This window comes from Alligator sinensis, unplaced genomic scaffold, assembly GCF_000455745.1.
Source record: "Alligator sinensis unplaced genomic scaffold, ASM45574v1 scaffold602_1, whole genome shotgun sequence".
NCBI lineage: Eukaryota > Metazoa > Chordata > Crocodylia > Alligatoridae > Alligator > Alligator sinensis.
Genome location: NW_005841976.1, coordinates 3,024,389 through 3,035,938, shown reverse-complemented (window position 1 = coordinate 3,035,938; position 11,550 = coordinate 3,024,389). Strand labels below are relative to the sequence as shown.

The window sequence follows — 11,550 nt, the reverse complement described above, 5'->3', positions numbered from 1 at the left end:
GTCTGTGCAACACGTGTGTGTGTGTGTGTGTGTGTGTGTGTGTGTGTGTAGGATGGGTGGTACACACACACGCACACACGAACCTGGGGATGGGTGGCACACACTGGTGTATACACACACACACATGCACCCATGGGTTGATCCCGGGGATGAGTGGTACACACGAGTGTACATACACACACGATCGTGGAGATGGATGCACACACATACACACACTATCCCAGGGATGGGCAGCGCACATGGGTGCACATACACCCACCCACGCGCGCGCGCACACACAATTGTGGAGATGGCTGACACACCCCAGTGGATACAGGCGCACACATCGGTTGATCCCGGGGATGGGTGGTACACATGCATGTACATATACCCCCCGCACACACACACATGATCCTGGGGATGGGTGGCATACGTTGGTGTATACACACATATGCACACGTGGGTTGATCCTGGGGATGGGTGGTACACACGAGTGTACATACCCCCTCCCCCACACAATCCTGGGAATGGGTGGTGCATGCCAGTGTATACACACGCGCGCACGCACACGATCCCAGGGATGGGTGGCACACAAGGGTGTACATATGTTCCCCCCACACGCATACAATTCTAGGGATGGGTCACACACATCAGTGTATATGCACACGCGCAATCCCAGGGATGAGTGGTACACACAAGTGTACATACGCCTTCCCCCCCACACACACACAATCCTGGGGATGGGTGGTACACAGACATGCACACTCTCTCTCTCTCTCTCTCTCTTTCTAACTAGACAGGGGGTGCGGGTGGCATGCACACACACATACACACTGTGGCAATGCAGGGTGTGGACAATGGACACAGCTGTAATACATGGTGTGGGTTGCATGCACATACACTTATGTGATACAGAGCGTGTGCACAACCACCTACATGCACACAGTAATGCAATGCAGAGTGTTGGTGGCTCACACACTACTGTGATACAGGGTGTGGGTGACATGCACACACACACACACTAAGGGGATATAGTGTGTAGGCTGGCACACATGCACACATTGTGATGCAGGCTGTGGGTGGGTATGCATACACACACACATGCAATGCAGGGTGTGGGTGGTGCACATACAGTGTGACACAGGGTGTGGGTGGCACACACACACTAAAGGGATGCAGGGTGTGGGTTGCCACTCATACACACTAACGTGATATAGGTTGTGGGTTGGCACAGTTGTGCAATCTAAGATGTGGGTGGCACACACACACCCTACTGTGATACGGGGTGTGGGTGGCACATACATACCAATTTGCCAGCAGGGGTGGGTGGCGCATACACACACCAAAGGGATACAGGGCGTGGGTGGCAGATACTGATGCGATGCAGGGTGTGGGTGGCACTTCCATGCTGCGTGGCAGCCAACAAGAAAGTGTTTTGCAGACCTATCCTCTCTTTCAACATTCAAGATTTTCAAGTCTGGCCCTTGGAAGTTACCAGAGGGCAGATGTAGGGGCACCGCTTCCCTTCTGCTTCCAGCCCGGGCAGGCAGGGCACCTGTGGGAGAAAAATACAGCAATCATGCCACATCCACAGTGTGCAATCGTGTCATTGAACACTGTACCACAGGGCCTGCCCACAAAGGCTAAGGTAAAGCTGGGTGAGCAGCTGTAAACCCAGAATCCCCAGACTTTCACATTCTTGACTTTGCTGCCTGAACATCCCTCTTTGAACATGCTCTGCTGCATGAGCATGTCCTAGGTTAAATGTTTAACATCTCAGTTGTGTGCAGAGGTAACACCACAGCCCTTTCAATCACTAGCACAGCCTGTACGGGGAGAGGTTAGTGGTACCACATGCGCTGGGGCTCCGAGAGCCACAGACAGCCGGAAAAGGTTGTTTTCCCAGGAGATGGTTGGGAGCCTGGCTGTCATCCCTGATTTCTCTCAGTACTGCAGGGATGAATAGGGAGGAGGCACAGGGGGCACATGCCCCCCAGATTTCTATGCCAATGGTGGGGCTGCAGCCCAGCTGGAGCCAGGGCCAGGCAGCAGCAGGGGTGGCAGTGGCGGTAGCGGCATGATTTCTTCTCCAACAATGGGACTGCAGATCAGCCGGTACCAGCACCGGGCAGCAGCGGTGCAGAGTTCTACCCCACACCGCTGTCAATACAAATCATCTATGCCAGCAGGAGCTGATATACTATAGGATGCCTTTGAAGGGGAGAAATTAGCTGTTGAAGCCATGTGTTGAGTCCTAGGAAGATGGCAGGTAGAACCTCCACCATCTTCCTTGCTCCCCATTTGGAAGGTACTGCCCCAACTGGTGTAAGTATGGGCACATAATGGGTTAGGGAAGCCCATCTCACCCCTGTCCAGAAAAGCTGCTTTGGTACCTCAGTGATGTTCCCATTACAATAAATGCTGAGGCAGCTGCTGCTATTTTGGCTGTGGTGTTAGCCCAGCCTCAGAATGGTGAGTGATTTTGGCAGCTGCTGAACACAAAAATTAAGGTCCCGGAGCAGCAGAGCAAAGAGAAAGAGAGCTGTTCTCTGTCACCGAGTAATGCTATTTGGTAGGCATACTGGAAGCAAGTGAAAAACTATGCCTTCAATTTGAAGTGATTAGAACGATTGTTTGATGCAAAAGTAGCAATGATCTCAGAAAAAAAAAAAAAAAGAAGGACCACCAACTAATACACTTCAAAATATTTGTTCTCTCTCTGCCTCCCTACGCTCCATCTCAGTTGGACCATACAGGAAATCTGAGGCATAAAAAAATAAAATATTGCAACAATTGATAAAGCTGCTCTAGACAGTTACTTCAGACCCGTTGTCTGGAGATGGTTTTGAAAGATGTACAGTGCCTCGCACAAAGCAGCTCTTGCTTGGTTCAGGCCTCTGATCACAACCAGCTTTAAGGGGAAAAAAATGTAGGCACGTTGGAAAGAATCCAGTGGAAAATAACAAAAAATGATTAGGGGAAAACATGACTTACAAGGAAAGGCTGAAAGAGCTAGACCTCCAGGGAATGAGATTCTGTAACTTCTCTAGGTAGCTGTTCCAATGCTTGACCACCCTCATAGACAGTTCTTCCGAATAGCCAACCAAAATTTCCTCTGCTGTAACGTGAGCCCATTGTTCTTAGTCCTGTCCCCTACCGCCACAGAGAAAAACTCTATTTCCATCTTCTCTGTAACTGCCCTTTAAGCATTAGAAGACTGGTATTAAATCCCCCTTTAGTCTTCTCTTTTCTGGAGTAAATCAGCCTAATTCTCAGAAAGGCTGGAAGGGATCTCAAGAGATTATTTAGCTCGGCACGTCTCAACCTGTGGGTCACGACCCAAAAGTGGGTCACAAGACTATATGAAGGGGTAGCAATAAACTTTAAAAACAGATCAACAAACTTCATAAATGGATTCTCCTTTAAAAGAGAAAGGCGTGGGAAACTGTGGCTTTTCCCATGCAGGCTGGCAGAGTGCCAGCCATCAAGGGGCTGCTTGGAGCCCCCCTGCTGCACACACATCCCCCTTCCTTACATCCTGGGGGGCTGGGGCCTGAGGGCAATGGGTTGGGAGTGAGGGGCATTGGGTTGGGACTGGCCAGTGATGTTTACAAATGAGTCCTGGTCCAAAAGCTACTCATCTAGCCCAACCAGGGATCAAACCTGGTGTTAGTAGCACCATACAAACCAACTGAGCTACACAGCCACTCTTCCAACCTTTTGTTATAAGAAGCTAATATTATTGTTTAAACGGAACAACTTTGTATGAAACAAGAGGGTCCCTTCCTCACCCATCCCTTTTCTTTGGTTTCCTTACTGGCTATCTCTGTTCTCCACTGTGGGGGGGAAATTAGTAGAATCAATTAGAAGCAATCTAATGAGCAAAGAAAATTTAAAAATGAGAGAAGAGATTTACCCATCTACAGATCTCCTGTATTGGCTACCTTTACAATTTAAAAAAAAAAGACCTAAGAAATCTATGAAATTTGAGCTATTCGCCTTAATTTTTTCTCGTAACTATAAAGGCAAACTTCAACAGTGTCCTGTCCTTATGACACTATTTAGATGGGTGCTAAGTAGCAAGAATATTCAGAGCAATGAGTGTGAACCTGTAGCGGACCACCTGGCTCCACCAGGCTCAAATCAGTCCTTAAACCCTTGAACTAACTCCCAGGTCCGGATTACCTGGTCCCTGCCACAGTCTTTCTCTAGGCTTTACAACACAGACGATAATACCCTGGGTTCTTCCACACCACAAATCACAACAGAAAACAGGAACATGTTCAAACCCTGCGTTAGAGTGCAACATAAAGTGCCAACAGCCCACCACGAACAGTCAGAAGCCTGGGTTAGTTTGCAGCCTGTACTCTTTTCCTCCTTGGAAAGACCTGGCTCTTCACATGGGTAATCCCCCCCACCATGTCCTCTTGCTCTTCCTGTTTGCTTTTGTTTTCAAGTCAGCCAGTCAACTTCCCCTCATTTACTAATTGGCTGAGCCAGCTGCAGCCCTTTAGGCAGGCAGCCTGCTAACAGGATGGCTAATTGCTCCAGGCTGCAAGCCTGCAGCCTGTTACATACTCTCCCCTCCAAGAGTCGAGCCCAGAGTACACTCTTCCATTTCTTCTACTTCTCAAGCCCCTTCTCTGGAGAAGTCCGCATTTTTATGGGCAATTCCTGGATGGTAGCATATTTCAAAGTTGAATGGCCCTGGCTGAAAATTGGCCTCCCCCATGGCATGTAGCCATTTTAACAAAGCATCATTAGTGACTAGTCAGAAGTGGGTCCCAAAGAGATAATAGCAGAGGGTCTGTATGGGCCATTTAAATCACCAGACACTCCTTTTCAATCTTTGTGTATTTTTCTGTTCTTGGGGAAGGAGCTTCTGGTTCAGGTACATGATGGGGTCTCCATCTTCAAATTCCTGTGCGAGTACTGCCCCAAGACCTCATTCTGAAGCATCCTTTGTACTATAAATTCTTTCCCCCTGTCCAGGGAACATAGGTCCGTGTCACTGTACAACAAGCCTTTTCACTCTCCAAATGCACTTGCACACTCTGATGACCACTGCACCCATTGCAGGACCCTCATTCACAAGAGATCAGCTAGGGAGGCCATGAGGACCACAAAATTGGGAATAAACCACTGATAATAGCTAGCCAAGCCTAGGAAGGATTTTACTTTTTTGTTGCCGGTACCAGGGATTAGACAGGGTACAGGCCCTGGCACATCAGAGGCTGGATCCTGCCATTGCCCAGGATATACTACAGATACTTTGTCTTGGTCTTGGCCACAGGCAATGCACAGGGGGGGCACATGGGCATGTGCCCCCGCTGAGATTGGCCATGGCCAAAGCCGCCGCCAGCATCTGCGGGCAGTTGCCACCCCCCTTTTGCCATCGACGCGACTGCGGGTGGTCTCTGCTTGCTGCCGCCAACAGCATAGGCGGCGGCTGCGGGCAATCCCTGCTCACCGCCCACGACTCACCACCCCCCTGACACTGCCACTGACACCAGCTGTGGGTGGTCCCCACTCACCACCACTGATAGCATGGACAGCAGCTGCTGTGGGCACTTCCTGCTCACCACCTACCGCTTGCCCCCCTCCCCCACTGCTGACACCACCACCAGTGGTTGTGCGCAGTCGCTGCTCGCCACTCCCTTCCCACCGCCAACACCACCAGCAGCAGCTGCAGGCAGTCCCTGCTCACTGCCGTGGTGCCCACTTAGTCATGGGAGGCACCAGTCATTCATGGTCTTGTCTTGGTTACACTTGGTCAGATTGACTGTAAATCCTGCAGCATGGATTGACTGTAGGACTGCTCTTATTCCTTGAATGTGGTTTGACCACTTATCAGTGAATATTATGATGTCATCTATGTAGACAGCTGCGTATGCCTAGTGCAGTGGTGTATGCAGTCCATCAATCATTGAAAACTTGCTGGGACACTGTGGAGTCCAAATCAGAGAGTCTGAAAGTGATATAGCCCCCATGGGGTGGTGAAGGCCATAATTTCTTGGGATGCAGGGTCCAGGGGAATCTGCCACTACCCTTTTATTAGGTCCAAGGTAGATATATACTTGGCCTGGCCAGTACCTCTACCTTTTCATCTACCCTAGGCAAGGAGTATGCATTGCATTTTAAAACTGCATTGACCCTACAAAAGTCAATGCAGAACCTGACAGTACAGTCAGGCTTGAGTACCAGTACAATAGGGCTGCTCCATTCACTCACAGATTCCTCTATTACCCTCAGGTCCAACATATTTGTCACTTCTTTCCAGACTTAACCGAGCCATAATTCATGAGCATACTCTATGGATGAGGTATCCAGGCTTGAGGCTGATCTGGTGCTCCACCAATGTGGTCTTACCAGGTTTCTCAGTGAACATCTCCATAAACTCCATCAGCACTATGTTCATATCTCCCTGCTAAGCTAAGGTTAGTTCCTCCCCAAAGTGGGGCCCTTCTGAAAAGTTGGTAGAAGGATGCTACACCTCTGAAGTGGTTGTCTCCCAGTTCAGGGACATCAGGCAGGCTTCTCAGCCAATCCAGGGTTTTAAGAGGTTCACAAAGTACACCTGCGATTCACAACGCTTCCCTACAGGGTGTATTTTATAGTCAACTTGCCTAATGCACTGTAGCATTTTGAATGGGCCTTGACATTTTACCAAAAGTTCGCTCTCCAATGATGGCAGCAAGAGTAGCACTCAGTCTCTCAGCCAATATATGGGCAGTCAGGCCCCTTTATTGTAGTGTTGTTCTTGCCTGTGCTGGGCAGCTTCCAGGTTTGCTTTTGTAAGTGCCCCCATCAGATTGTTCACATAAATTTCGGAAATAATGCACAAAATTCTGTGCAGTGGAGACCTGGGAATACCCCAATTCATGCAATAAGTCCAGCACCCAATTGGGTAGGTCACAGTAGGGGTAGGCCAATTGGGAAGCCACAATAGCTCTTATTTGGCCCTCACATTCACCAATTGTCAGTGCCAAATACACCATGGGAGAGGGGCAGGTGTCCCCATGGATACAAGTCCGACAAGTACATTCCCCTACTGGGATGTCTTTGATCTTCACATATTATGACTGGACACATGTTTGGCCTGAGTCAGAGTCTATGAGCCCATCAACCCAGGCCTCAAATCTTTATAGGGACCACATAGCTCCTCACATCAGGGTTTCCCACCGCCTTGTCAAATAAGGTAAGCCAATGAATACCTACAGTGTATCTGCGAGCAGTCTCAGGCCTGGTGCCCCTTTTCCCCCATGTCGGAAGCAGGTTAGTCTTCTGCACAGACTGTGGCGTTTCCCTAGGGGTACCAGGTCCTGACAAGGTAAGTTGCAGACCCCTCCCTGAGCTGGGGTCGGGGTGGTGACAGGCTGCCACTTGGTAAAGAACCCTGCATGTCATCCCTGCAGACGCCTTGCACCCACTAAGCTTTCCCCTACCGCTTAGTGGCCAACTCTCCCAGAGATCCCAACACTCAAGTTCCACACCCAGAAAGTCCTCTACCCTCCTAGTGGCTTCCTCTAGCATGGCCATGTGGAGGCGGTATACCTACTTGTGCATCTCCATCAGGAGGACAGCACAAAATAGCTCCAGTGACACTAATTCCACAGTCTCCCCTGCTAATTGGGTATTTGGGTGGAGCCACTGGGTACATAAATCCTTTAGTCTTAGCCATAGCTTGGGGATGGGTGTGGAGGTCCTAGGCCTTGGTTCTAAGCCACCACCAATAGGTATCTTCAGTGAGGGCCAGGCAATTGAGAATTTCTACTTTAAGCATCTATTAGTCCTGAGCCACTTCTGACCCCAAGGCAGGATAAGCACCTTGGGCTTCCCCCATAAGAAGTGGGGCCACCCACATGGACTTAGTATCCTGGTCCCACTGGTACACCTCCACCACATGTTCAAGTATGACCAAACCAAGAAGGTTTCTAGGTCATCAGCCAGACCCCTCTTGGTCAAAAACCAGGCTCACTCCTGGGGTGCACAGGGCCCCTACCCCCTTAACCAAGGTTCCTCTGCCATACAATTTGCTGCTGTAAGAAATCCTGCTGTTGTAGCTTCAGGTATCTTTGAATTGATGTTGCTGCTGGAGATAATTAAGTTGCTGCTGTTGCAGCTGAAGCTGCTACAAAAAAAAGTCTCCTTTTCCATTTTGGGAGAGAGGTTCAGACTGCCCACATTCTCCACCAGCTGTAGCATACCACCTAGCTACCCTGGCTCTGCCAGGCTCAGATCAGTCCTTGAAGCCTTGAGCTAACTCCCAGGGCTAGATTATCTGCCCCCCAGCTGCAGTCTGTCTCTGGGCTTCAAAACAATTCCACAGTCCTGGGTTCTTCCACACCACAGAGCACAACAGAAAACAAAGTCCAAAACAAGTTCAAGCCCTGGGTTAAACCATGCCACAGAAAGAAACAAAGTGCCAACAGTCCACCATGAACATCCAGCAGCGTGGGTTAGCTGTACTCTCTTTTCCTTCATGGAGAGACCTGCCTCTTTACACAAGCAATTCCCCCACCAGGTTGTCTCTCACTTCCTCTTCCTGTTTGCTTTTATTTCTGAGTCAGCCAGTCAACTTCCCCTCATTTACTAATTGACTGAGCCAGCTGCAGCCCCTTAGGTGGGCAGCCTGCTAACCAGCTGGCTAATTGCTCCAGGCTGGAAGCCTGCAGCCTGTTACAGTACCCTTTAAGGTGTTACATTTGGTGTTGTTTTCTTTTGAAACAGGATCTTTACATTTGTTTAATACAGCAGGGCAAAGTCTGTCTTGACTCCATCTTAAAGTCCCAAATGGCTTTAAGATCTCCCCAGTGTGTATTGCTGTAGCTGTTTAAGACTTGGGATGAGAGCTACTGCTGCTATAAAGTAATATATTTATGTAGCGTTACTGGAGTTGTATCAGTTTACAATAATTATTCATTTATATTATGTCTAAGTATTTTGTACTGCAGTGTTCTAGTTTTATGTTATTGAAAAATATTGTTTTAGTTTTAATATAACCAAGTTTAATATGTGTTTGTTCTGCTGTACCTTGTCTGTGTCTTAATCTGAAAAGAAACAAGCCAGCACGTCGGCAGGAAAGCTCCTTTGCTTAAACCTTTTGTCTAGACCCCCTGCTGTTTACTGTAAACAAGAAACCTGGCTTCTTGTCATGTAAACAGGAGAAATCAGACCACTAGCCTAACTGACTAACTGAGCAGTGTTCTTTCTTTAAAATTAATTGGTTAAGAGGAAAAAACTGAAAGACCAGGCAACCCCTGATGTCACACCAGGTACACAGGAAGAGGAGCATTTAGGCTAAAGGAGGGGACCCCAGAGAGGGCCCCAGCTGGAGAAGCCAATGTGAAAGTGTTGGGGGGGGGCAATGATCCCTGGAGCAAACCACCAGGATTAGAGCCTGGTGAAGCTTTGAGTCAGGGTAGACCTGGTCCTTTTGTTCTTCCCGGTTTTTTTGTTTCAGCCTAGGTGCGTAGCTGAGCCTATCTGCAGTTCAGGCCTAGCCAGGATAGGCCTGGCACCCCTCTTTTGAGTTCTTTTGCCATTTTCTGCCCCCGCAGAGCTGGGGGTTAGGACTAGGAATTTGGGGGGTGCAGTATGCTGACTGAAGCAACAAGTCACCCCCTCAAAGCCACTGTGAACATGGAGATTAGCACCCTGCAGCTTTACAGGGAGCAACAAGAGGCCCCTTGCACTGCAGAAGGATCTTTGCTCATTAGCAGTTCCTTGAGACACAGCAAACCCCAAGAAGCAGCTCATAGGACTCGCCTGCTGAGTAGCAGGTATAGGGGCACCGGCCCCTGGAAATAACTCTTTGGGTGAGCCCCTACATCTCCGACTGCATGGTCAAGGGTAGAGTCTCTTCAAAAGGGGTGCAGAGACTAGAGACTATGCTTGGTAATTAAGAGTGTTTGAATTGCATTTGGTGTTTCCTTTGCTTTCTTTGCCTTTGTTTACTGCAAGACACCTAACCTTTTGTGTTTACACAGCTTGTGAGGAGGGAGTTTTGTTTATGTGGGACACTCCAGCCAAATTCAGTGATCCCAGATTTTTGGATGGGGGCTCAAGCTATCGCAAAATATATTGGGTACCCTGACATTTGAACCCGGCCCCTGTTGCTGCCAACCAGTGCCCAGCAGAAAGGTTACGTATGTAACACTTACCAGCTCTAGTCCTGGACCAGGACTGTTATGGTAGGCACAGACCAAAAAGACAGTCTTGCCCCAAAGATCTTACTATCTAGACATAAGATAAAAGACAGCAGATGAGGTTCAGATTCTTGATTCTTAAAGGAATAGCAAATCCAGCAACAAACTATTAGAAAAACACTGTGTTAAATCTACCTATGTAGCACCGCAAGCCTTGCTTCTTATCACAGTCCTTCTGCCAACCCATTCATCCCAGTTTTCCCTGTTTAATTCCTTGCTACAAGTATTCCAAAATATAAGATGAGGTCATGGATCATTTTGTCCTCAAATAACCTCCCATGCATTCCTAACTTAAACAAGAAAAGACAAAAGAGCAACTCCCGTGCACAGCCTTTAATTGTTCTATGCAATGGAATGTAAGTAAATAACGTGAGGAAAGTGTGTAAAATAAAATACAGCTGCAGCATAGTCTGTGACAAATTTTGGGGAAGTATTAACTTGCATTCATTTGTCCCACTGTTTATAAGCCTTCCTTTGGGCTTGTATGTTTCCTACAGAAATGGCCCACACACTGAGCGAAAGTTAAGATGCAATATCTTGCAGCCCTTTAAAGGGTTAAGGCTCAGTTCAACTTCAAATGAATTCAATGAGTCTTTTGATGGATTCTAAAGTAAGTAGGACCTGGAAGTTAGGACAGGAGATAAAAGGTATGATTGAATTCTACGGTTATACAATAAAATAATGAAGATATTTTAAAGCAGAAGGGACAGTTACCATCTAATTTGACTTCCTATACAATGCAGCCTAGAAAACCTCTTCCAGTTATTTCTACATTGATCCAATAACTTCTGTTCAAGCTGTAGCATATGTTTTAGGTAGCTAGTCTTCATTTAAAAAGTAACCAGCCATGGAAAATCCACAACTGATTTAGGTAAGTTTCTATGGCAAATTATACTTATTTTTTAAAGTTATTTTTAGCCTGAGTTGGTATAGCAGTACTTTCTTAGCATTAGATCTCATTCATAGATTCATGGATTGTAAGGCTGGAAGGGACCTTGGAAGATCTTTGGGTCCAGCAGAAAAGATAAGTGGGGGTCAGGTGACCCCAGCAAGGTGACTGTCTAGTCTCCTTTTGAAGATTTCCAAGGTAAGCAATTGCAGCACCTCTGGAGGGAGCTTATTCCACAGTCTGGATACCTTGACTGTAAAGAAGTTTTTCCTAATGCTGAACCTGAATCGATCATCCAGGAGTTTGTGGCCATTATTCCTGGTTTTCCACTCGGGTGCCTTGGTGAAAAGTTGCTCACCGAGCCCTTGATGTATTCCCCTAGTGGAGTGGTAAGATACTACCAGGTCTCCTCTCAGCCTTCTTTTCCTCATTAATGTAACAGCACAAGGTATAAGGAGTGTCTATTGTCAGAAA

At 47.8% G+C, this 11,550-nt stretch overlaps 1 protein-coding gene across 4 annotated transcripts in view; it reads right to left on the bottom strand.

Annotated features, from left to right (window-relative positions):
- The window catches only part of NOX4 (NADPH oxidase 4), a 285,490-nt gene that overhangs the window by 176,941 nt on the left and 96,999 nt on the right, over nucleotides 1-11,550 (bottom strand). For all 4 annotated transcript variants that reach the window (XM_025200844.1, XM_025200842.1, XM_025200845.1 and 1 more), the window contains one exon: nucleotides 1,475-1,534. In XM_025200844.1, the coding sequence (XP_025056629.1) occupies nucleotides 1,475-1,534 (60 nt within the window). The remainder of the gene's footprint in view (nucleotides 1-1,474; nucleotides 1,535-11,550) is intronic.